This window comes from Hyperolius riggenbachi, chromosome 4 (genome assembly GCF_040937935.1).
Source record: "Hyperolius riggenbachi isolate aHypRig1 chromosome 4, aHypRig1.pri, whole genome shotgun sequence".
NCBI classification, from domain to species: domain Eukaryota; kingdom Metazoa; phylum Chordata; class Amphibia; order Anura; family Hyperoliidae; genus Hyperolius; species Hyperolius riggenbachi.
Genome location: NC_090649.1, coordinates 421993962 through 422021719, shown reverse-complemented (window position 1 = coordinate 422021719; position 27758 = coordinate 421993962). Strand labels below are relative to the sequence as shown.

Genomic DNA, 27758 nt, shown 5'->3' with positions numbered 1-27758 from the left:
ATGAAACAAGGCATTTTTACAGCTAAACCGAGGGCACACAGGAGGCACAGTAAGAATCTGCACACTTACCCTAAGGACACATATAACATACTTTAATGGGCATGACTGATCAAGAAATGATCGTTCAGCCATGGGATTGTACCTTCATGGGCACCCTGCTTTCCACTAAAGCCTGGTACACATCTTCAATTTTGATTGGCCCATAACTAGCCAATATTAGCACTTCCAGGTAGCATACCTGCCAACCGATTTTGAATACTAGGATTGTGTAGAAACCAAATAAAGAATAAACTGAGAGTGAAATGGAAAGTGATCTGACTCTAGAGACAAGGATTTTTCTAAATGGTGGATTGCTGAAGAAGAAAGAGATGATGTTGAAGTGTGGGTGTTGGTTTACCATGTGTACTAGTGTTCCATGGCATATAATAATAAATAATAACAGTAATCAGAACACATGGTAAACTATCACCCAAAACAAGCATTAATGATTGCTTTGGTAAAAGAGCCACTGTGTTTACATGGCTGTACGCTTCAAAGACACAACCAGAGGACGTCTATGCAGAAAAAAAGCAATTCAATTGGAATGTTGCCCTTATTCAATATGGAGCCCGCAGCTTCCGGCTCCGGCTTTTCCTTTGTTCATCAACATACCGGGATTTTAGAATTTCTCGCGAAGTTTTACACAGTCGCTTCCGGTGTCTTTAGTGCTGAACTGCTGATACTACGTACGCTGCGGCCTTATCTTATTCACATTACCGGGACACAGCATGGGAGTCCCTGCCTTCTTTCGCTGGCTGAGCCGCAAGTACCCGTCTATCGTCGTGCACTGCGTGGAGGAGAAGGTGAGTGCAGAGCGCCGGGCGGGCGAGAGAGGGGGCCATGCGGCCACGGTATCCCGGGCTCATGGCCGCTGCTGTGATATGAGGGCCTATATGCAATGGGGAAGACTTACAGAGAGATACGTAAAGGGAAACAAAATGGAGCTGTTGTCTGGCAAACGAGTCACAAGCCTTATTATATAAACCTTGTATATTGCTTAATTGGTCTTCTGTATTTTTGCGTCACTTTTCTATGCCTCTACTTTAATCAGCTCTTCTGTTTATGAGCCTCCAACTAGTTTAGTCTTGCCTCTAAATGCCTTTACTGCATTTTATATAAAATTACTAATTCATTGCAAACTGAAGTACAATACATAAGACAAAGTTTTGTTATTGAATTATAAAGCACCAACATATTTAGGGGTGCTGACCATATCTCCCAACTGTCCCTCTTTTGGAGGGACAATTCCTCTTTGGGAGCCCTGTCCCTCTTTCCTCCTCGTTTGTCCCTCTTTCAGTACAATATATAAATGTATCTACTAAATGTGTTTGACTCAACTTTCCCATGATATATTACTAATTTTAAAATCTTAATATGCAGGGAAAGGACCAGTGTGGTTTGAATTATAAAACATATTTTTCTTCATGGTATGCGTTACTAGGGGTGTTAGGTTGTTCATACAGACTGCTGCCGGTGTCCACCCTGTGGTATTTACCACTTGGTATCCGCAACATTGCATTTTGAGATGAATGGGAGTATTCATCTCACGTTAGAGTGGTGTAAAACCCTGACATAATATTCAATAGAAACGTTTCCTACTTTTTATATGCCATATGGTTATCATATTTGCTTTTGTGCATAAATATCATTTATTTAGAAATTACAAGTTTCCAAATTACTTTTTTTTTCTCTGAGAGCTGCCTTTGCATTTTATTCATAACTGGTTTATTAATCTTGTAATATAAGCAGAAATGCTTTCTGAGTGTCTGACTTTGTTTAGCAGTGTCTGCACAGTCAGAGAAGTATTTAATTATTTGTTACAAGTGAGGAATGTAAACACGAGAACATTATCTCCAGTTTGGATGTGTCCAGCTTTTTCTGCAGGGAACTTGTAAGTCCTGTTTAACAAATTAAACGCTGTTCTAGTAAAAAAAAAAATGGTGGTAGTATATAATATGCTGTAAATAATCTTTTAGAGCAAAGAAGAAATGCTGGGTTTCATTCGCTTTAATTGTCGTTTAGTCAAGTACTGTTGTTGTTTGCAATTATGGTATCCCCCTTGAGCTCCAAACGTGACAACGGCAAACGATGTTGAGCGTCTTTTTGCGTGGTAGCAAAAGAAGTTTGGCCATGGCAAAACAAGCCACCAGCAGCCAACCATGTGAGCCGATCCAAGGTATAATGGCCACTAGGAAAACTAGGCTTGTTTAGCGGCATGCATTTGGAATATCCTCAAAAGTAGGCTAGATGCAGAGCAGTGCTTGTCACCATGAATGTTTCACCTTGTGTAATCGCCTGTATACACCTTAGATACTCATAAGCTGCAGACTAATCAGCACTAGAGGGAGAATGCAAAAGAAAACACGAAGTTGTGTGTCCAGAGCGACCCAGGATCAGGGGAGATGCACTGCCTTATCCTCTGCTGCGTGTACTCTGTAATGGGACAGGTGGAGGGAGGGCGAGTGATTAGACACCAGGGAATGCTACTGGAGAGGGTGGGGGTACCACTAGACACCAGGTACATTATGGGTGGGGGGAGCATGAGGTATGATATATAGGAGGAGGTCCGTACAGACCATCTGTAGCTACTTGCAGCATCAGTATGATCCAAGTATAAACCAAGATTTTGCTCTGGTGGCCATTTTAAAAGCAAAAAAATTTGGTTTATGCTCTAGTGTATACAGTATCTGGTAACGGCACAGAATGGCATACCATTATGCATTGGAAAGTAGGGGGATAGAACTGGGTATAAGGGAGGTTGAAAGTTTAGGTTGAGCGCAGGTAGGTAGATAAGGGAAGGTACTCATGAGGGTAGGGTTAAGGCCCCCATACACTGGGCCGATTCCCGTCCGTTTCGACAGCAGATTCGATCCTGGGATCGAATCTGCTGCCAATCGCTTGCGCTAAACGCACCCGCCGATCCGATTTCCTCCCGAAATCGGATCGGTCCGTCGATCGCGCCGTGCGGGAAATTACCCTCGATCGCCCGGCGGTAGGAGCGCGTCGCTTGCGGCGTACGATTCGGGCCCGATGCGACGCATGTATACATTACCTGAAGCTGGCTCCGGGGTCCTCTTCTCCTCGCTGCACCGCATTTCCGCATGTCCCAGTGTATGCTATACTTCCTGTGTCACTCCGGTGACCAGGAAGTTGAAATAGAGGGCGCTCTATTTGAACTTCCTGGTCACGGAGTAACACAGGAAGCGCCGGGATGGAGCAAGAACAGCGGTGCGGTGAAGCGCGGAGAAGACGCCCGGGAGCCAGCCTCAGGTAATGTATACGGGGGTTGGGGGACAGGCGGCAGAACAGCTCAGCAGATGGTGAATCGGTTTCAGGCTGAAATCGATTCACAATCTGTTTGCAGTAAAGGTGGCCATACGATCCCTCTCTGATCAGATTCGATCAGATAGGGATCTGTCAGCTGGTCGATCTAATGGCACATCGACCAGTGTATGGTCACCTTTAATGCTAGATCAGCAAGTATGTTAGGGCAGAGGTGGATAAATTAGTATGGAACTGAGGAGCTAGTCTGTCTAATCCAGGAGCCAGCAGGGTATTTGCAAAAGTGAGCCCACTAAAAAGAAATTAGTACTCAAAAGTTAGATGCAGCTGTAATTGTTCAAGAGCCTTGGCTACCTGGCTCCTGAGATTTGTTCAGCCTTCAAACATTCGATATTTGAGAGGGTCAATGAGATGCTAATAATGGCAAGTTGATGTTTCTTTCATGCATCTTCGAGTTGCCGATCCAGGCAACGCGAATCCGCTGGGCTCCGTGTTCCGGCTAGCTTCACTTCCTGTTCAGGGAAGTTTAAACAGTAGAGGGCGGTCTACTGTTTAAACTTCCTGCCGGGACAGGAAGTGAAGCTAGCCGGAGACCAGGGGACTCACGCCGGCGGAGCATGTAATGTATTGCTGCTAGCATCAGTCGTCGGGCATTCGAACGCCGCTATCGACGCACTCCCGACCTGCCGGCGATCGAGCAAAATCTTCCGCACGGACGGATCGATGGGAACGATTGATTTTGGGCGGAAATCGATCGTTCTGTCAGCGTCACAGTGATCGAATCTGCTGTATATCGGCGGGAAAATCGTTAGTTGTATGGGCCCCTTTAGGCTGGTGCTATTCCATAATGCATACATGTGCATGAAATCAAAATTTTTGCAATCTCATTGGCTTTGTTAGGTATCAGTGGGGAAGGGGGTTATGGGTAGAGTAGCAACAAGGCGTATTCACTTGGCGCCAGGTATAGGCATGAGTATAGGGAGGTCTGGGTCATATCTGGAATGGGATTGGCAGAATGGCAGTGGTTTATCAATAGGGGATACAAAGGTTGCCTACTAGAGACCCTCTCTCAACCAGAGCACGGTGGCGTAGTGGTTAGCGCTCTTGCCTTGCAGCGCTGGGTCCCCGGTTCGGATCCCAGCCAGGTCAACATCTGCAAGGAGTTTGTATGTTCTCCCCGTGTCTGTCGGTTTCCTCCGGGCAATCCAGTTTCCTCCCACAACCCAAAAATATACAGATAAGTTATTTGGCTTCCCCCTAAATTGGCCCTAGACTATGATACATGCACTACATGATACGATACATACATAGACATACAGTGGAGGAAATAATTATTTGACCCCTCACTGATTTTGTAAGTTTGTCCAATGACAAAGAAACAGTCTCAGAACAGTATAATTTCAATGGTAGGTTTATTTTAACAGTGGCAGATAGCACATCAAAAGGAAAATCGAAAAAATAACCTTAAATAAAAGATAGCAACTGATTTGCATTTCATTGAGTGAAATAAGTTTTTGAACACCTACCAACCATTAAGAGTTCTGGCTCCCACAGAGTGGTTAGACACTTCTACTCAATTAGTCACCCTCATTAAGGACACCTGTCTTAACTAGTCACTTGTATAAAAGACACCTGTCCACAGAATCAATCAATCAAGCAGACTCCAAACTCTCCAACATGGGAAAGACCAAAGAGCTGTCCAAGGATGTCAGAGACAAAATTGTAGACCTGCACAAGGCTGGAATGGGCTACAAAACCATTAGCAAGAAGCTAGGAGAGAAGGTGACAACTGTTGGTGCGATTGTTCAAAAATGGAAGGAGCACAAAATGACCATCAATTGACCTCGCTCTGGGGCTCCATGCAAGATCTCACCTCGTGGGGTGTCAATGGTTCTGAGAAAGGTGAAAAAGCATCCTAGAACTACACGGGAGGAGTTAGTGAATGACCTCAAATTAGCAGGGACCACAGTCACCAAGAAAACCATTGGAAACACATTACACCGCAATGGATTAAAATCCTGCAGGGCTCGCAAGGTCCCCCTGCTCAAGAAGGCACATGTGCAGGCCCGTCAATTTTGCCAATGAACACATGAACACCTGAATGATTCTGTGAGTGACTGGGAGAAGGTGCTGTGGTCTGATGAGACCAAAATAGAGCTCTTTGGCATTAACTCAACTCGCTGTGTTTGGAGGAAGAAAAATGCTGCCTATGACCCCCAAAACACCGTCCCCACCGTCAAGCATGGGGGTGGAAACATTTTGCTTTGGGGGTGTTTTTCTGCTAAGGGCACAGGAAAACTTAATTGCATTAACGGGAAAATGGACGGAGCCATGTATCGTGAAATCCTGAACGACAACCTCCTTCCCTCTGCCAGGAAACTGAAAATGGGTCGTGGATAGGTGTTCCAGCACGACAATGACCCAAAACATACAGCAAAGGCAACAAAGGAGTGGCTCAAGAAGAAGCACATTAAGGTCATGGAGTGGCCTAGTCAGTCTCCGGACCTTAATCCAATAGAAAACCTATGGAGGGAGCTCAAGCTCAGAGTTGCACAGAGACAGCCTCGAAACCTTAGGGATTTAGGGCTGGTGCACACCAAAACCCGCTAGCAGATCCGCAAAATGCTAGCAGATTTTTAAACGCTTTTTTTTATTTTTATGAGGCGTTTTGCGGATTGCTGCTGCGGTTTTCAGTATAGTAGATTTCATATATTGTTACAGTAAAGCTGTTACTGAACAGCTTCTGTAACAAAAACGCCTGCAAAACCGCTCTGAACAGGCGTTTTTCAGAGCGGTTTGCGTTTTTCCTATATTTAACATTGAGGCAGAAACGCATCCGCAATCCAAAAAATGCCTCACCCAGGCATTTTTCGTTTCTGCAAAACGCCTGCCGCTCTGGTGTGCACCACCCCATTGAGATACATTGACCAAGCAGATCCGCAGCCGCAAGCGGATCTGAAAACGCCCAAAAAGCCGCTCGGTGTGCACCAGCCCTTAGAGATGATCTGCAAAGAGGAGTGGACCAACATTCCTCCTAAAATGTGTGCAAACTTGGTCATCAATTACAAGAAACGTTTGACCTCTGTGCTTGCAAACAAGGGTTTTTTCCACTAAGTATTAAGTCTTTTATTGTTAGAGGGTTCAAAAACTTATTTCACTTAATGAAATGCAAATCAGTTGCTATCTTTTATTTCAGGTTATTTTTTCGATTTTCCTTTTGATGTGCTATCTGCCACTGTTAAAATAAACCCACCATTGAAATGATACTGTTCTGAGACTTCATTTCTTTGTCATTGGACAAACTTACAAAATCAGTGAGGGGTCAAATAATTATTTCCTCCACTGTATGACTATGGTATGTGAGCTCCTCTGAGGGACATTTAGTGACAAGACAATATACTCTGTACAGCGCTGCGGAAGATGTCGGCGCTGTATAAATACGTAAATAAATAAAATAAACCAAAGTATTAGCTCTATCTCCAGATTTTTAGAGGTGCACTCTGGGAGTGACCAAGTTTTTATAGAACTTGCTGATCTGAGGTTGTGAGAGGTGTGGTGCAGCTTCAGCAAGTCCTTCATGTATCCGGGGCCCAGATTGTGCAGGGATTTGAATGTCAGCAGTCCAATCTTGAAGAGTATTCTCCATTCTACTGGTAGCCAGTGCAGTGAGCGAAGGATCGGTGTAATGTGACAGTGGCGAGGCTGGTTTGTTAGCAATCTGGCAGAAGCATTCTGCACTAATTGCAGGCGACGCAGGTCCGTTTTGTGGAGGCCAGCATAAAGGGCATTGCAGTAGTCCAGCCGTGATGTGATGAAGGCGTGGACTAGGGTTGGAAGATTCTCTGGGGGAATCAGATGTTTAATCTTTGCAATGTTCTTCAGATGAAAGTAGGAAGATTTAACTACAGATGAAATTTGGTTTCTGAAACACAATTCCCCATCGATTAGTACGCCAAGGCTGCGCACAAGGTTGGAGCTGTTTGTCTGAATTCCCAATCCTGATTGGTGTTGCTTTAGGATAGAGCGGTTTTGATGGCGAGTGCTGGCTTTGGACAAACAGGACCTCAGTTTTGTCAGCATTCAGTTTCAACCAGTTATCATTCATCCATGCCTGTAGCTCAGCTAAGCAAGAGTTTATTTTTGGAGTAGGGTCTGTTCCACCAGGTTTGAAGGACAGGTATAGCTGTGTGCCATCGGCGTAGCAGTGGTACGTCAGGCCATGACGTTGGATAAGTGTATAGAGTGGCAACATTTAGATTGCAAACAGCAGAGGGGATAGGATTGATCCTTGTGGCACTCCGAATTGTAGAGGTGCAAATTTGGACATTATAGGACGTAGGGATACTCTGTGTTCTGTCAGTCAGGAATGATCTGAACCACTGAAGGACTGATCCACTGATGCCACAGTACTCCTGCAGTCTGTTAAGCAGGATGTCGTGGTCAACTGTATCAAATGAGAGATCCAACAGGATTAGGATGGAGCATTCCCCTCTGTCCCTTGCCATGAGCAGATCGTTGCAGACTTTAATGAGGGCTGTTTCACAGCTGTGGTGTTTCTTAAAGAGAAACTCCAACCTAGAATTGAACTTTAACCCAATCAGTAGCTGATACCCCCTTTTACATGAGAAATATGATTTTTACAAACAGACCATCAGGGGGCACTGTATGACTGATTTTGTGCTGAAACCCCTCCCACAAGAAGCTCTGAGTACCGCGGTACTTTTGGCAGTTTGTTACAATGTAACAAGGTTCACAGGCAGGAATCAGCTGTTTACAGCTGTCTCTAACAGCCAAAACAGCTAGGAGCAGCTACATACCGTATTTTTCGCCATATAAGACGCACTTTTTCGTCTGCGTCTTATATGGCAAAGGCAGGGAATCCCCGACTTAGGAACTCCCGCCGATTGGAACCGCCGCCATGTCGGGGATTCCCTGCCTTTGTGTGCCTGCTCTGTTCCTCCCCCTTGTGATTCCTGCCCTTCCTAACGTGCCCGCGTTGATTAAACACCTCAGCGCTACCCCCGCTAGCCTCCACTCCGTCCCCCGTGTGTAGCTGCCCCCCCCGGGTGTTGGACTCTATAGCGTTAGTCAGCAGCTCACCTTCCTAACGTGCCCGCGATGACTGCAGACTTCCGTCTCCCTGGCACTTCTCGCTCTAGTGATCGGCTTGAACTGCGCGTCATCAGTTCAAGCCGATCACTAGAGCGAGAAGTGCCAGGGAGACGAAAGTCTGCAGTCATCGCGGAGGTAAGCTGCTGACTACCGCTATAGACTCCAACACCCGGGGGGGCCAGCTACACATGGGGGAGGAAGTGCAGGTTAGCGGGGGTTGCGCTGAGGTGTTTAAGCAACGCGGGCACCTTAGGAAGGTAAGCTGCTGACTGCCGCTGCTACAACACGGGGGGGCCGGAGACGCAAGGAGGAGGGAGTGGAGGCTAGCGGGGGTAGCGCTGTTATCTTTAGGAGGACACATGGGGAGACATGGAGGGCTCAGGAGGACACATGGGGGGATACACAGGATGGCCCATGGGTGACACGGGAAGACATATAGTGGATACATAAGGACATATGGGGGGCACAGGAGGACACATGGGGGATACATGAGGACACATGAGGACACATGGGGAGACATGGAGGGCACAGGAGGACACATGGGGATACAGAAGGACACATGGGGGGACATAGGAGGGCACATGGGATACACAGGAGGACACCATCTGGGAGAGAACACATGTACAAAACGCTCCTGGAACATGGATGCACCAGGCTTAGTATATATATATATATTTTTTCCGTTTTTGCCCTCTAAACCTGGGTGCGTCTTATATTCCGGAGTGTCTTATACGACGAAAAATATGGTAACCTGCCCACAGTAAAAATGTCACCATGTAATACATGTCAGAATGTGAATCTGGGAGAGGAAAGATTTTACAATGAGCAAACACTGACTAAATAATTAATACATAATTATGGTAAAAAATGAAGCACTTTTTTTACTACATTATTTTCACTGGAGTTCCTCTTTAAAGCCAGATTGTAGAGGGTCCAGGATGTTGTTTACTGACAGCCTGGTTTCAAGTTGTAGATAGACAGCCTTTTCAATAACTTTACCTAAGAAGGGGAGGTTGGAGACAGGTCTGTAGCCGGAGCAGTGCTTTTCAGCGCTGCTAGATTTGGGCGCAGCTGGCGCCTCCATAGACTTCAATAGGAATCATTCCTATTGCAGTGCTCAGTGAGTAACGTCGGCTCCGTCAGAAGACGGAGCCGAAGTTGCTTAAAAACATAATAATTCGGCCTCCAGCAATCGCTGGAAGCCGAATTATTTCATTCCCCCACTATCCATGTCGGCCTGGAGGGGGAATAGTAATTAAATCGGCCCGGACTTGTGCAGAAGCAGGATCAGCTATATAACGCTGTATCCTGCGCCCAAGTCTACCGGCGCCGATTTCAAATGTACGCTCTGTAGCTGCTCATAGCATCTGGATCCATGGAAGTTTTTTTTAAGGGGCTTGATTATTCCTTCTTTTAGAGAGGTAGGAAACCTCCCTGCTTGCAGAGAGCAATTTACTATTTTATGACATGCTGGACCAAGCAGGTCAGGGCATTTCAGCATATGTTAAGTTGGTCCAGGGTCCAGGTCGCAGGTTGTCTGGCGGAGGCGACGGAAGATGTCTGAGATCTTTTCCTCGCTAATACTTTTGAAGTCAGTCCAGGGTGTTAGGTTGTTTTTTGCAACTATTTCCAGGAGTTGATTAAGTCTTAGGTGCTGTGGACTGAATGAGAGACCGAATAGAGGATACTTTGTCAGCAAAGTAGTTATAGAAGGGTTTAGACAGGATGGGTTACATAGTCTATCAACTGTGCGAAATAGTTGGGCTGGCCTGTTGGCGGCCTTTGCGATCTCCTGTGTTAGGTAGGAGGATTTTTTTTCTTGGTGATCGCATTTTGGTAGCTTTTCAGGTGAGAGACCCTTGTCTGTGTGTTGTGTTTATCTTTTGAATTCTGAGATTTTCACCACTTCCTATGAGACGGCAATCTCACCATAGAGGTAGAGCTCCACTCTGAGAACAGGTGTAAGAATTGCAGCGCTGCATGATTTTTTTTATTTTTTTTCCTGCTTTTAGGGACTATAATTTTTTTTTTATTTTTATTTTTTTTTGCTTTTAGACCCTAAAATCAGGAAATAATTGTGCTGCCAGGGAGGCTATCAAACTGTTCCCCTCCTCTGCTTAGATGTCTCATACTGTGTATGTCCTTGGCAGGTTTTGTTGCACCATATGAATGGTTATGTATAGAATGCTTAGGGGGTCCTGTGTAAAATTTGCACTGGAGCACAAAGCTCCTTAGCTGTACCACTGGGGATTGGGATATGGCTGTGCTAAATAATTGGTTGAGGCTGCTGAAAAGACACATTTGCCCTTGCAACCACCTGTTTACTATTTGGAGTGATATCTTTTACATGCTATTATATAAATGCAGCCTTGCTAGCATACCATTTGCTTGCCTGTTTGTATTGACAATGGAATTGTTTTCTGTATGGTTATCATGGAATATATGACAGAAGAAATTTCATCCCATATAATTTCCAGGGCTGTGCAGTCGGTACAAAAATTGTACGACTCCTCATTTTATGAAACCACCGACTCAGGTACCTAAAATTGCTTTGACTCCGACGCCTAATGCCTAGTACACACCATACAATCTGATTATTTTAAGGGGCCCATACACTTAATGATTTTCCCGCCGATATACAGCAGACTCGACCACTGTGATCGAAATCTGCTGTGAAATAGTTTCGCAAACGCTGACCGAATGATCGATTTCCGTCCGAAATCGATTGTTTCCGTCGATCCGTCTGTGCAGATGATTTCGCTCGATCGCCGGCGGGTCGGGGGTGCGTCGATAGCAATGTTTGAATGTCCAACGACCGTTCGCTAGCGGTAATACATTACCTGTTCCAGCGCATGTCCCCGCTCTCTCCGCTGTCCCTTCTCCGGGGCTCCGGCTGGCTTCACTTCCTGTCCTGACAGGAAGATTAAACACTAGAGCGCCCTCTACTGTTTAAACTTCCCCCGGCAGGAAGTAAAGTGAAGCCAGCCAGAGCCCAGAGCAGAGAAGACAGCGGAGACTTGGGGACTCGCTTCAACCGGATCAGGTAATGTATGCGGGGGGGGGGGGGGGGCAGCGGCAGTTCCATAGATTTTGAATCTGTTTCCTAGTGAAATCGATTCACAATCTGTTTGCAGTAAAGTCAGCCATACGATCCCTCTCTGATCAGAGGATATCTCAGCCCCTGGTGGGGCGATTTGCTTCATTTAAAGTGCTGTACGCGCAGCTAGCACTTTGCTAGCCGCACGTCCAGCTTGAACGCCGCCGCTCTGCGGCGATCATCCGCACGCGGCGGCGGAAGAGGGCCCCCACCGCCAGAGCCCTGCGCTGCCCGAACCAATGACTTCCAGGCAGCGCTATGGGCTGGATCGGAGGCGTCTGACGTCCATGACGTCATTCTGATCGTCGCCATGGCGACAGGAAAAAGCCAAACAGGGGAACGCGTTATATACGCATTCCCCTGTTTGCTATTGATGCCAGCGACGATCGCACTGGAGGGACACATGCGCGCTCTAGTGTTTCATGTAGCTACCACTCTGGTAGCTTTACATAAAACAAAACAAAAAAAATAATAAAAATATATTTCTGCCTATTTGGCAGAATTAAAGAACCGCCAGGAAGGTTAAAGAACTATTAGCCATACTCTGCCTGGAAAAAAACATATGTATAAGTAGATAATTACTTGCTCTGCTTACGTAGCACATGTATTGTACTGTCCACATTTTGATTTCAGTGAATTTTTTTTTTCAGAGAATTCTGTTGCTGGCAGGGGCCATCTTGGGTCTCATAGGCTAAAGCATTCCCCCCTCCGCATCCCCTCTTCTCCCTGCACTATTACAGAGCACAGCTGGGAGGAATTAAGGCAGTGCACACAGACTCGCCTACCCATGGTTCCTGGCGCTGGAGTTCCCGTCTATACTCTCTGCACTACTGCCGGCGGTAGTGCATAGAGTATAGACAGGAACTCTAGCGCCTGGAACCATGAGAAGGTGAGTCTGTGTGCGCTGCCTTAATTCCTCCCCGCTGTGCTCTGTAATAGTGCAGGGAGAAGAGGGGATGCCGAGGGGGGAATGCTTTAGCCTATGAGACCCAAGATGGCCCCTGCCAGCAACAGAATTCTCTGAAAAAAATCACTGAAATCAAAATGTGGACAGTACAATACATGTGTTATGTAAGCAGAGCAAGTAATTATCTACTTATACATATGTTTTTTTCCAGGCAGAGTATGGCTAATAGTTATTTAATGCACCTAATGAGGAGAGGGGTGGACATAGCACACTGCAGGAGAGGGCCGAGGACAGTGACAGAGGACAGGTGCTGGCCCCCCTCCCTGCGCACTAGCAGTTTCAACCACCATAGTGAAGTGAAAGAGAACAGGGCAGCCAATCAGAGAAGTGGGAGGGGAAATGGGAGGGATAGCGGCTTCAGCCAATCAGGCTGAATTGGCATGCACTGCAACTTCCCTTCTGCGGCAGTCGTACAAGATAAGAGGTTGGGGACATGAAATGTAATTGCCTAGATGGCATATTTTTTTACTCTTATAACTACTAATAGGCATGAAATCCAAAATCAATTCTCTAAGGCCCCGTTCACATCACAAACGCGGATGGCCATGCGTGTGGAACGCGTGCGGACTGCAACGCGTACGAACGCACGCTATCCGCGTTTGTGTGCGTTGCGTGGCTGATCCCATCACTGAAAAGTGAATGGGACAGCCATGCGTTTTTACAAAAAATGCATGCAGCATGCGTTCCCGGACCGCACAGGTCCGGAACGCATGCAGTGTGAACATCAGACATTTCACTCTATGCAATGTCTGATGTCGTGCGTGTCGGCCACCTGCACGCGTTTCCAAAACGCGGCTGGAAACGCGTGCAGTGTGAACGGGGCCTTACAGTTACTCTTTAATTATGCAGCCCAACCATTGGTACAAGGATGGGTAGATGAGGAGTCATGTGACAAGAAAGCTTTTGCTATAAGGCCTGGTGCACACCAGAGGAGTTTTTCTGAGCGTTTTGAGTTTTTAAATCTGCTGCTAATGTGTTATCCTATGTGTCTGTGCACACTGGAGCAATGAGGTTTTGTAAAAAAAACCCATAGCATTTTACATTGGGAAGAGCTTTTGAAACCTCTAAAAGCTCTTCCCAATGTAATGCTATGGGGTTTATACAAAACCTCATTGCTCCAGTGTGCACAGACACATAGGATAACATTAGCAGCAGATTTAAAAACTCAAAACGCTCAGAAAAACTCCTCTGGTGTGCACCAGGCCTAAAAAAAAAAAGAGCAAGTTTTAGTGCTTATTAATTATGTGGTGGCTATGGTACAGTATTGAATATTGGAGGGGGGCAGGAATCTTAACCTTGGGCTCTAATAGGAGACATGCCTCTGCTGCAATGGTCATATTACTGCAAATTATCTACAGGTACTTCCTCACTCTATATACTGATGTAGTACAGGGTGTGTTAATATGTTTTAGGAGTTGTTGGCTTGTTTTGTGTCCACCCTGAGAACTCTATGGACTCCCCATTTAAAGCTTGTACGGTGTAGATCGGCCAATTTTACATTAAGGCTGCTTACACACACAGGGACGTTACAGGCGCACGTTAGTGCAGCCTGTAACGCTCCCCCAATGCACAGCAATGTAACACAAGTGGGCTGTTCACACAGCCCACGTTGCGTTACATGTAACGCTGCACGTTCTCCCGAAAGTGCTGCATGCAGTACGTTATAGGCAGCTAAGCCGCGTTAGACTGTTTGCACATGCTCAGTCATGTTGGGGAGGAGGGGAGAGCGGCCGGGCACATGGGTAATTAATATTCTCTGCACATTGTGACGTGCAGTGTTTACTTCCTGGAGCGGCCGCTCTGTGCGGCGATTGGCCGGCGGGACCACGTGATGCCGCATGCGTCCAAGAGTACGCACCACGTCATCACGAACGCAGAGTGAGCTGCACAACGCGGCTCACTCTGACGTCCACATCGAAGAGCACCAGGCGTCGCGTTAGGTGCACGTTATGCGACCTTAACGTGGCACCTAACGCAACGTCTTAGTGTGCAAGTAGCCTAACAGTGGCTTTCAGTGGCTACCTTTTTTGTTAACTTTGATACAGAGCTACACTTGCCTACGTGGTACTGCAGAATCCTTCCGTCTTATTCATTAGCAAAAGTATGCAGCTTGAAAATGAACAAATTGAATGAAGCCGTGGAGGGATTAGATTGGTCCGTTTTCCAGCTGAGTACAGTACATTTAACTAATTAAAAATTGCATGATCAAACATCAACTCAGTGATTTGTATCTCATTTTATCATCCCTGCTCAGATTTTTATATTTATACTCTTTTTACACTCTTTGGCCCTTATTCAATTTACCTTTTTCTCCAAAGTTTTCTTCTAGGAGATCATTTTTCATCTTCTATTAACCAGCTGGGCGGTATGGACGAGCTCAGCTCGTCCATCACCGCCGGAGGCTGCCGCTCAGGCCCTGCTGGGCCGATTTTCATGAAATAAAGAGCAGCACACGCAGCCGGCACTTTGCCAGCCGCGTGTGCTGCCCGATCGCCGCCGCTCTGCGGCGATCCGCCACGAGCAGCGGCGAAAGGGGGTCCCCCCAGCCGCCTGAGCCCAGCGTAGCCGGAACAAAAAGTTCCGGCCAGCGCTAAGGGCTGGATCGGAGGCGGCAGACGTCAGGACGTCGGCTGACGTCCATGACGTCACTCCGCTCGTCGCTATGGCGACGATGTAAGCAAAACAAGGAAGGCCGCTAATTGCGGCCTTCCTTGTTTATTCTGGGCGCCGGAGGCGATCGGAAGAACGCCTCCGGAGCGCCCTCTAGTGGGCTTTCATGCAGCCAACTTTCAGTTGGCTGCATGAAATAGTTTTTTTTTTTTTTTTATTTAAAAAAAACCCTCCCGCAGCCACCCTGGCGATTTAATCAGAACGCCAGGGTGGTTAAAATAACTTTAATTGCACTTTGCAATTAAAAAAAGAGTACCAAAAGTTAGGTTAGAGTACTATTAAAATATTTTGAGCATTTTCTTGCTTGCTGGGGGCTTAAAAGCTTTAAAATATCACCTAGAAGAATTGCGTATTGGCCCTCTTGCTGAAGTCAATACATGACTGTGATCTGGGCAGCTGCTCCACTTTTCGTTAGATATTGCCAACTCTTTTTATTAGCACATTTTACATGCTACTATGTAAATATCTTTACGGTTTATTTCAGTATTTATAAATAAAAACGCATTGTTTCTCATTGAGAGTGAATAGTGCATAACATTGCAACATAATTTCTTTGTGTTCACTGGTTTCCTGTTTTCAGCTGAGGGCTGCAAACATAATATACTTTGTCTATAAGGAAAGGATTGAAGCATGTTAGCCAAGTACATCTGTAGACTATAGCTAACTTTTCTTCCCTGATTGCAGCATCATTTGGACCAGTGCTGTCCAACTGGCGGCCCGCATCCGGCCCGCCAGGCCTTCTGCTGCGGCCCCCCTGCTGTGGCAGTGTTAGCCCCCGAGTCCCCAGAGCTGAGGGGACTTATTTTTAAAAAAAAATTTTAAAGTTTCCCCCATTCCTCGGCTATAATGTAATATTTATAGCCCCCCTCCCCTTGTTCCCTGTTGCTGCCGCCTCACCTCTCAGATCGGTGGCGGGCAGGAGATAGGAAGGAACCAGCCACACCGGTGCACAGCAGCCGTATGGGGGACTTTAAATGATGTCACCTCCTGCCTTTAAATTCGGCGCGCGGCTGCCGTGCGCCATTGTGACTGGTTCTTTCCTATCTCCTGCCCGGTCTGATCTGAGAGGTGAGGCGGCGGCAGCAGCAGCACGGGGGAACGAGGGGAGCGGACGGGGGCTGGAGATAGCCAATCTCAGGGCATTCTGTGGGGAAATCTGCAGCCGATCTGAGTGCGTTTTGTGGGGACATCTGCAGCCAATCTGAGGCGTTTTGTGGGGACATCTGCAGCCAATCTGAGTGCATTTTGTTGGGAAACAGTTGCTAGTTTTTTGGGTTTTTTTTTCGGAGGGGGGGGGGATGTTAGCCAGCCCTCCACCATGTGGCCTGGAAAAAAATTGACCCTCCATGCCTGCGAACTTGGACAGCACTGATTTGGATGATCTGCTCTGCTCCAAAGCCTTTGAGTTCTATTAGTGATGTTCACAAAGTTCCTATCACTGCTGAACTAATTAGCCTTAAAGTGAATCTGTACTCTAATATTCTTACACTAAAAAGCATACCATTCTATTCCTTATTTTCTCCTGTGCCCCTCTGTGCTGTTTCTGCCACTTTCTGCTGCAATCCTGGCTTGTAATTAACAGTTTTAGGCAATGTTTACAAACAAACTAACCAGCTTCTAATAGGCTCAGCTAAGCATAGTGTGTGAGTATGCAGGGGGCCTGCAGAGGGTGTGTATCGCTTCTACCAATCACAAGCAGCCCTGCACATTCCACACAATCAAAGCCTTAGCCCGACAAACAGGACAGAGGAAAGATACATTGATTTATTACAGAGACAATGTAATTAGGAAGAGCTGCAGTAAGCCCCAGCACATTAGAACAGGCATAGGAACTCATAGGATAGAAGAACTAAGGCTGAAAAAATTGTTAGAGTCTCTTTAAAGCGGAATATAACCCTGCATTTCAACTTTGCTCTAAAACATTATTTACAGCATATTGTTTGCAAAAAGCATTTTTTTTTTTTTACTAGACCAGCATTGGAAGGGTTAAACACAGAGGTTTAAAGTTCCATGGAGAGATATGCAGAAGTTCAGATTGTTACATTCTATTTAGTTATATGTATCTATTGAGAAATGTTACACACTCTTTGGCTGTCCTTCAACTCCTTCTCAGTCAGAGACAGTGAGTCACATTCAACACTTAGATACATTTTGTTTACTTATGTGTCTATGTCAGCTTCAGATGCGTCTGCAGAAATCTACAGGAACTTTAAAGCACTGTGTAACCCTTCCAATGCTGGTCTAGTAAAAAAAAAAATGCTGGTTGCATATAATATACTGTAAATAATGTTTTAGAGCAAAGTTGAAATGCAGGGTTATATTCCGCTTTAATTTTATCGTCTGAGTTGCCGTAGGCAAAAATCTAAAGGCTCATACATACGCTCAACAAGTCTTTTTAAATGCACAATTGTCAAACAACTCGAAGTTGGACAACTTTTGTCAAGTAGACTTCTGTTGAGCGTTTGTATGAGGTTTAATGTTGGGCATACACGGGCCGATGCGCCCTTATCAATCGACCCGCTGATGGCTCAATTGATAATTTACGACAGGTCCGATGACCCGCCGGATCGATACACCGTTCGATCCCCGCGGGCGGACAATAGAGGGGAATCGAGCGGAAGATAAGGAGCGCCCGCTGGGACAAGCGGGAATCGATCCGGCTGCCTGCGGGGGCGCGGCGGGAGTCGATCTGGCGGCTAATTGAGCCGCCGGGTCGACTCGTGTATGCTCAGCATAAAGGGACACTTAAGCCAGGAATAAAAAATCAGTTTCACTTGCCTGGGTCTTCTACCAGCCCCCTACCGGAGCATCGGTGAGTGGCTGCGTGGGCACAGGACGTCTGCAGGGGACCATTACCCCGGGTAAGTTCAACATGTTGGAAATTATCTATCTAACCATCTATCTGCCTTGCAATTAAGCATTGTTCTACTCAGTAGGAGATAACCAGAAGACAATGCACCAGAGATAATGACCAGTCTCTACCAGTACTTTACAGAAAATAATCTAATTACAGAAATTATAACAAAATTGTATGGCGTGTACTAGGCATAATAGGCCGAGAACTATCTAGCATGAGGACAAAGTCTTATTTTTGATTAAAGCAGATCCGAGATTAAAAACTATAACAAGTAACTTGTCTATATATCTTATCTAAAGTTTAGATAGTTTACACAGCAAGTCTAGCTGCAAACAGATTTAATAGAATATGATTGTCTTCCTGTGATACAATGACAGCAGTCATGTTTGTAAACATTACACAGAGGCAGGCTTATCTGCATCCTGAGCACCCAGCCTGTGAAAAAAAATAACCCCCCTCCTCACTCTGCCTCTGAAATAAATGGCTAGCAACACCTCCTCCTGCCCAGACTGAGCTCCCATGAGCCCTTGCTACTGCCAAAGCTCTCTGGAGAAGCTTTGGGTGAGGCTTGTTTAGTTTATAGGGAATTAGAGTATTAAAACAAAGTATTTGGCTTGAGGAATGCCCTATAAACAATTGAAAGGAACACAATTCTGCAATGAGTAAAAGTTCACTTCGGATCCACTTTAGGAAATGTCAAGTTTACCTTGAAGCCTCTTAAAGGACTTACGAGGCCAATACTTCAGAAAAAAAATAAAAAAAGTTATCCACCTGTGTCAGCTTGTCAGTAACAATAGCGTGGATCGGGGGGTTGGCCTTAGAGCTGCGCAGCCGCACCCACGGCTATGCGTACTGCGCAGCCGCGGCCAGCTCCGGCCGCCATCTTAGTACAGGCTGGAGAGCCCGACCCGGGCCGCGCGGTCGGGGACCGTTCGGGGGGCTATGGAGCGGCGGGGACCCGGCGGAACGGCACGGAGGGCGCGGACGGCGTCCTCCGTGCCTGACAAGCTGACACAGGTGGATAACTTTTTTTATTTTTTTTCTGAAGTATTGGCCTCGTAAGTCCTTTAAGGTGCGTACACACGCACTACCAGCGGCATCGACTGGTCCGCGGGGCGGAATTTTAGCCGACAGTAGTGCGTGCGTAAGCGCTGTTGGCGGGCTGATAAGGCTGTTTCTGAACGATCCACTGAGCCGATCGTTCAGAAACAGCCTTATTAGTCCGCCGACAGCTCGTACACATGCACTACAGTCGGCTAAAAGTCCACCCAGCGAGAGGGCCCGGCGGACCCGTCGTTGCCGCGTCCGACCAGCGGGATGGTCTGGCGGACCCGTCGTTTCCGCTGGTAGTGTGTGTACGCACCTTTAGGCAAATCCAGGTTACTGAACATATAATTAAAAGAAATGTAAACCGAAGATAATTACCAAATTCGTTAACCATTTTTCATTGTATGTCCTGAGATTAGAGTAGAATTTAGAAAAGCAATTTTTTTCTGAGAGTGAGGTGAGCAGATCATCTTCCTGATCAATGAAACTATTACTTTATTACACCAGTAGGGGTTGTAAAAGTCAGTATGGATAGGAGGACTTCCTCTTGACTGTTATATTACTGAGTTTTACTTTAGGGCCACTCTAAGCTCTATCTTCGATAGAATCAGGGCTGTGAAGTTGGAGCAATTTTGGGTACCTGGAGTCAGTGGTTTCAATAAACTGAGGAGTCGGGAGGATTTTTCAACCAAATCCATAGCCTTTGTAAAAATTAGACTAATGCTGGATACACACCATGCGTTTCCGCGTCGAATGCGTCCGTCGATACGCGTGGATTCGATTATTTCCGAGCATTTCCGAACGCATTTCGATGATTTTTAGGTCGATTGCCATGTAAAGTATGGCAAATCGACCTAACGATCCATCGAAGCTTGAATCGGACATGTCGGAAATAATCGAATCGATGCGTATCGACGGACGCATCGAACGCGGAAACGCATGGTGTGTATCCAGCATAAGGAGTCGGAGCAATTTTGGGTACCTAGAGTTGGAGTGGGTGGTTTCATAAACTAAGTAGTCAGATTATTTTGTACCGACTCTACAGCCCTGGATAGAATGTTACTGTATTGGTTTAGTTTCCCATAACTCTTCTCTAAATGACTTGCATGATTTGTTTCAGCCTAAGGATTGCAATGGCATCAAGATTCCGGTTGACACCAGTAAACCTAATCCTAATGAAGTGGAATTTGACAACTTGTACTTGGATATGAATGGGATAATTCATCCTTGTACTCATCCAGAGGACAAGTAAGCAGTATTATTGCATTTCACTGTACATCACCATTGGAAGTCTTCTGTGTAACTAAAATGTCTTATGTCTTAATTACAGACCAGCACCCAAAAATGAAGATGAAATGATGGTTGCCATTTTTGAGTACATTGATAGGTTATTTAACATTGTGAGGCCCCGGAGATTGCTCTACATGGCCATTGATGGTGTGGTAAGTGCTAATATTATTTAGCACAGCTTTATTTTCTCTTACATTAGACTGGCATAGCTTCACTTTTAGGATTTGAGGTCTCCTCCCATGAATGGAAGTGGCCACCCATTGGTCAGTAGTTCTTCAGCATTGCACTTGATCAAATCTAGCATTGCTTGCTTTACCTCTGCTAGCCAATCTGTGATTGTGGACAGTTTATCAATCGAAAATGATAGGGCAAAGCAATAATTGTATTTGATTGTGCAAGGAGGTGAAGCCAGTGCCCGATTTGTATGGCGTCCCCATTTTATGGAGACTGCCGTCTTGCTGTTTGCTATAGGGGGGTTTTCTTTGGTGATTCTTGTAGGTTCCAAGAATACTTGGGTGAGAAGTAAGGATAGACCGGGAGCCCAGTGGTGCAGTACCGACAGGTATAGGGAGGATACAATTATATAGATATATACTCACAAAGGTGGGTTGCAGTTCCTGCAACCACCATATAGCCCTGCAGGGAATTAACCATCCCTGCTCGGTACTCCCGGTCCTGCTGGATACTGGATGGTCACTCTCCTGTAGTATGATATACTTTCCAGAAAAACTGCAAAGCTATTACCTCCAAAGGAGGTCTGACTGGTAATGGGTAGGATGGAGGCACCCAATGTGTGTTTTATTTTAGTGTTTTAAAATTAAAATAATAAAAACCAGGTAATCACTTACCACTCCAGAAGATATAGACACCAGTTCAACTGCAAAAACAGACAGCGCTTTTTCTGTGGTCATGGCCCGCTTCCTCAGGTCAATACTAAATGCCTTGATAGCATAGGGGATAGAGTGTAAGTTAGAGGCGCCTACACTCCCCTATCCCCTATGCTATCAAGGCATTTTGTATGCCTTCAGTGTTCTCCCCAGAATTTGTTTCCAGCCAGGTGGCATGAAAAAGTAGCCGGGTAGGGAAATTAAGGTCACGATGGGTGATGTTATCTGTTACTACTAGGTGAGAATGGACAGGGAGGATCATGCTGGGTGCTGCTTGCTGGGGAGAAGAGTAGGTGGAGCACGCTGGTTGTTACCTGGTGAGGTAGTCATGCTAGGCACTGCTGATAGGGGTAGAGGATTACACTAAGGGTTGCTAATGGAGAAAGAGGCATCTTGCACTGAGTGGTGCTGTTTTGATGGGCAATCCGATAGTTCTGCCAAAGCCGGATTAATACCAGAAAGGGGCTGTAGACAGGGTGACTAATTTAGGCCTCAAAACCACACATCCCCACAGATGGTTCTTAACTCATGCTATAGAGACTAAAGAGTGCTCTCTGCCTCTAATGCTGGGCATACACGAGTTGAGCCTCCGGATCGATGCCCGCTCGTCCCCGTGGGCGGCCGGATCGATGCCCGCTCGTCCCCGCGGGCGGCCGGATCGATGCCCACTCGTCCCCGCGGACGCTCCTTATCTTTCGTTTGATTCCCCGCTATTGTCCGCCCGCGGGGATCGAGCGGGGAATCGATCCAGCGGGTCATCGGACCTGTCGGAAATGATTAATCGAGCCATCGTCGGCTCGATTGATAAGGGCGCATCGACCCGTGTATGGCCAGCATTAGATCCTATGAGATATTTTAGACAGTCACAACAAGATCAAGCGTTCGTTCGTTTATCTCCAGATCTGACCAGCTGGTAACTTACAATCTCCATGAGGTAAAAGTTGGCAGATGTAGCAGGCAGCCAATAGGGAGAGCCTCACATCCCTGCTTCTCATGCCATTTGATTCGATGCACAGATGGGTGGGACTTCAGCATGACAGACCAGGAAAATTAACCATTTAAAATTGCTTTTCTGCATCCCTTTAGATGTGCATATCTATATATTGATACATAGAAGAGCTCCTTTCAAGTTAGCATGTATGCACATCTAAAGGGATGCACAGGATAGAAAAAGTAACGGCTTATGCAGATACTTGTGTGTAAACTCACAGCTTCCTGCCTGACCTGCTCCACAACTGGTAAGATTTACCTAGCAGTGCTTGGTGAATTGAAGCATTTTTTGTGGAGTATTACCAAACGTCTACCGCATCTGGAAAACTTAGTGAATTTGGAAAAAAAAAAAGTGTCAAATACCAAAGGTGGTATGTTACTGACTTAACTGCCCTTAGTATATTGTGACCTTTGTCTTTAGAGCCCAGGTTGTAGCACTGTGTGTATATACCCTTGGCCACTTCATGCCACGGCTTGTAGGGTTCAAATGTGTGCATGAGCACACTTGTGGCACGTGCGTATTGGGGGAATAGCCGGTCTTTTATAAACCTCCTGTTTGTACTAAAGGTGCTCAAACAGCACATTTATAAACGTCCATTTTGCAGGAAGTGGTTTATGTAATATTGCAAGCTATATAATATAAAGCTAGCGGCCACACTGGTGCGTTTGAAATTAGACATATCTTTGCTGAATTCTTGTCTAATAATGCAAAGTGGTAGAACAGGTAAAATATTGATATCTGGAAGAATTAGGTTATTTACCTGATTGCCAGATATTTATTAGCTTATGGGGGCCTTACTACTGACCAAGCACTGGCAGATTTGATCTGTGAGATATGTTATAGCACTGAATGTACCAGAGCTACAGGTTTATTGAGGGAAATGTGCAATGAAGCTTCACTGTGTTGTTACTCAGCTATGAGGTGCTAGAAAGATAGAAATATGATGTTTACTACACATGATGTTATGAACAAAGTTATCGCAGTGAAATATCACTGCCTTGCACACTCCCCTCAGTACCTACCTGCAACCTGTGGCCACCATCTGTGCTCAGGTATCCGTAGCATTACTGTACTGTGGTGGACTGTATGCAGTAGGTTTATAGTTCACATAAAGTAACATGTAGCTAGAATTCTGCTGAAGTCTGTTTATATTTGCACCAACCACATAGGCACCCAGAGCTAAAATGAATCAGCAGCGTTCGAGACGTTTCAGAGCATCTAAAGAAGGCGTGGAGCTCACTGATGAGAAAAACCGGATCCGGGAAGAAGTTCTGTCTAAAGGTACATACAGTCGTCTAATATACGTTCTATCTGTCTGTAATCCCATTTTGAAAACCTAGTTTGGAGACCAGATGGTTTTAGTAATAAAACAAATACACGTAGTCCTTTCAGCACACTCCATCTCCACCTCATTGACATTACATAGTTACATAGTTATTTTGGTTGAAAAAAGACATACGTCCATCGAGTTCAACCAGTATAAAGTACAACACCAGCCTGCTCCCTCACATATCCCTGTTGATCCAGAGGAAGGCGAAAAAACCCTTACAAGGCATGGTCCAATTAGCCCCTAAAGGGAAAAATTCCTTCCCGACTCCAGATGGCAATCAGATAAAATCCCTGGATCAACATCATTAGGCATTACCTAGTAATTGTAGCCATGGATGTCTTTCAACTCAAGGAAAGCATCTAAGCCCCCTTTAAATGCAGGTATAGAGTTTGCCATAACGACTTCCTGTGGCAATGCATTCCACATCTTAATCACTCTTACTGTAAAGAACCCTTTCCTAAATAAATGGCTAAAACGTTTTTCCTCCATGCGCAGATCATGTCCTCTAGTCCTTTGAGAAGGCCTAGGGACAAAAAGCTCATCCGCCAAGGTATTATATTGCCCTCTGATGTATTTATACATGTTAATTAGATCCCCTCTAAGGCGTCTTTTCTCTAGACTAAATAAACCCAGTTTATCTAACCTTTCTCGATAAGTGAGACCTTCCATCCCACGCATCAATTTTGTTGCTCGTCTCTGCACCTGCTCTAAAACTGCAATATCTTTTTTGTAATGTGGTGCCCAGAACTGAATTCCATATTCCAGATGTGGCCTTACTAGAGAGTTAAACAGGGGCAATATTATGCTAGCATCTCGAGTTTTTATTTCCCTTTTAATGCATCCCAAAATTTTGTTAGCTTTAGCTGCAGCTGCTTGGCATTGAGTACGATTATTTAACTTGTTGTCAATGAGTACTCCTAAGTCCTTCTCCAAGTTTGACATGCAAGTGGAGTACATGCTCTGTGTATATATAATTGTGGTTCCTTTTAATTTGGCACTGGGAAAAGCTGGTAGAGTGTCAGTAAATTTTGCTTACTTTTTTTTTCCCCTGTCAACCAGCTTATCCCTACCCAAGCCCCTTATCTTACCTGATGCCTAAAGGCCCATACACACGTCGGATTTTTCCGAACGACTGGTCGTTTGAACGTCCCGTCGTTCAGTCATCCGCACGCCAAATCGGGCATGTGTACAGTCCGTCGTTCGGGTGATAAGACCGGTCTTGAGCGATCGCTCAAAATCAGTCTTAGCACCCGAACGACGGACTGTACACACGGCCGATTTGGCGTGTGGACGACTGAACGACGGGACGTTCAATCGACCCGTCCGGAAAAATCCGGCGTGTGTATGGGCCTTAACACTAGCCTTGCCCCTAAAGGACCACTGACCTGAGAGAGGGATGTATGGAGGCTGCCATATTTATTTGCAATTTTCATGTAGCGCGTGTACGAAGCTTTGCTCTGCACAAACAGGTGAATACAATCTGTTAATTTTAGTACAGCAGTCTTATCAGTTAGCTCCTGAGTGAAGAAGAAACTTAAACTTTAAACTGCGCTGAGATTTTGGAAGCTATTTATATCCTCTCTACTATTAGTTTTATGCTGTTTAATGTTTTCGTTTCATACAACTTAAAATTCACCTTTGAAGAACACTGCATTTGCCCTATACATGTTTAGAGTGGAGCGTGCTAGAGGGTGTGCAAGTGATCTCTCACTCACTCATTGTAGTGAGACGCACTTATGACATTAATGGTAAGGGGTTCCTTACATTTGTATCATGTTAGCAGATTTAAACCAAGCTTTGATTTGCCCCTTTTGAGTTGCTGCCCTTTGTTTTGTCAGGTGGACACCTTCCTCCTGAAGAGATAAAGGAGCGATTTGACAGCAACTGTATCACACCTGTAAGTACAACGTCTGGCTGGTCTAACTTTCATAGTGTGAAGTATTTAAACTATTTGTAGCAACACTATTTATCTATTGACAGGGAACGGAGTTTATGGACAACCTGGCAAAATGCCTACGCTACTATGTTGCAGATCGTCTAAACCATGACCCTGGCTGGAAAAACCTTACAGTAAGTGTCTCTCATTACACCTTTTGATGTAACTCGGCTTTGTACTCCTTTGGCGTGTCACGTTCTCATGGATTGTGGATTATGAATGGATTTGTAGAGATGGAGCATCATTTACCTCGTTGCTAACTCTGCAACTTCAATAGTGAAAGTTGCTTTTGCAAAGTTTAGACCCTGTGAATTTTTCACACATATTGACATTAAAGTGGATCCAAGATGAAAAAATAACTATAAGAAGTAACTTGTCTATATATCTTATCTAAAGTTTAGATAGTTTACACAGCAAATCTAGCTGCAAACAGCTTCAACAGTTTGATTATTTATTCCTGTGATACAATGAGGGCAGCCATGTTCTGTTTGTCACATTGTCACAGGCTGAGGGCTGGAGATGCTATCAGCTTGTTTGTGTGTAAATTCAGTCCCCTCTCCTCCTCCCCTCTGCCTCTGAAATCAATGGCTAGTAACCTCCTCCTCCTGCCCAGACTGAGCTCCCATAAGCCCTTGCAGAAGCTGTGGGCGAGGCTTGTTTAGTTTATAGGGAATTAGAGTATTAAAACAAAAAAAACAAAAATTGGTTTGAGGAATGCCCTATAAACTATATGAAAGGAACACAATTATGCAATGAGTAAAAGTTCATCTCGGATCCACTTTAACTTGGGTGCTCTAAAGCCGTATGAGGAATGTTGCCTGGCAGGGATTGGGACTCCTTGCCTTGGCCAACCCTGTAGGACCAAGACTGCAGAGATGTTGCTAGCCTGCAGGCTACTGAACCGTTCTGTTGCTATGTGGGTGGGGGGGGGGGGGGTAGAAGAGGGCTCATGAAGCAGCACGTGAGGATCGTGTTATAGTGGATGGGGTGAATAGAAAATACAATACGCTCGGCCGGCACCTACCCGAATTCCTCCACTAGGCTAATTGCTGGACCGTGGGGGGGGGGGGGGGGGGGGTTGACATTGGTGGCCACTGTACATTTACTACATTCGCGGCAGAGGGGGTCGTTATCGCCGCCTCGCCCAAGTTTCATCCAGTGTGTGTATACTGCGTAATCCTAGGGATCTAGGCAGTCTTCATCTCAAAAGAACTAATGGATGCAGGACTCTATGGATGGTCAATAAAATACAAAAAATTCCAAGTTGATGCAGAATTATGCAAAATTATACAGCTTAGAAATGAACCAATTGAATCCTGCCAAAGTAGAATTTGGTCCATTTTCAATTTGCATAAATTTGCATAATCCTGCATTATCTCTGTATTTGCATGCCTATTGACCATCCCTATGGGGCACTGTCATTTGGTATCTGTGAACCCTACATATGTGTTCACACGCCAGATTTTAGCTGACTACAATGATCTTTCATTGGTGTTTTTGTTGACCTCTGCACTGATCAGCTTGTGGGATTTTGCTGAGAAGTACTGTACTGTATATACTCGAGTATAAGTCTAGAAATTTAGGTCTGATTCACATCATAAAAGTATAGGGGTCAACTTATGCACGAGTCACGGGCAACACTGAGCACACGGAGTTATGTGTGTACTAATAGTGACATTACCATGTGCAGCTATTTACCCTGTGGAAAGTAATACTTTGAGGAAAGGAAATGCCAAGAAAACACAGGTCTGAAAAAAATTCCAGCTTAAAGAGAATCTGTATTGTTAAAATCGCACAAAAGTAAACATACCAGTGCGTTAGGGGACATCTCCTATTACCATCTGTCACAATTTCGCCGCTCCCCGCCGCATTAGAAGTGGTTAAAACAGTTTTAAAAAGTTTGTTTGTAAACAAACAAAATGGCCACCAAAACAGGAAGTAGGTTGATGTACAGCATGTCCACACATAGAAAATACATCCATACACAAGCAGGCTGTATACAGCCTTCCTTTTGAATCTCAAGAGATCATTTGTGTGTTTCTTTCCCCCCTGAGGGGGGAGTGCATAGCAGAACCACAACACTAAAGAACTTGGCAGCCTTCCAGACACAGGCTGACAAGTCTGACAAGGGAAAGATACATTGATTTATTACAGAGACTGTGATAATACAAAGTGCTGCAGTAAGCCAGACCACATTAGAATAGCTTTTGGAACTTGTAGGATGATAAAAAACAGGATGCAATTTTTGTTACG

General features: G+C 45.4%; 1 protein-coding gene across 1 annotated transcript in view; it reads left to right on the top strand.

Moving 5' to 3' along the window:
- Positions 1-680: 680 nt before the first annotated feature.
- The window catches only part of XRN2 (5'-3' exoribonuclease 2), a 95921-nt gene continuing 68843 nt past the window's right edge, over positions 681-27758 (top strand). Inside the window, exons 1-6 of the mRNA XM_068232432.1 lie at positions 681-842; positions 20192-20319; positions 20402-20513; positions 23409-23520; positions 25408-25466; positions 25550-25639. Of these exons, the coding sequence (XP_068088533.1) occupies positions 768-842; positions 20192-20319; positions 20402-20513; positions 23409-23520; positions 25408-25466; positions 25550-25639 (576 nt within the window). The 5' untranslated portion in view covers positions 681-767. The remainder of the gene's footprint in view (positions 843-20191; positions 20320-20401; positions 20514-23408; positions 23521-25407; positions 25467-25549; positions 25640-27758) is intronic.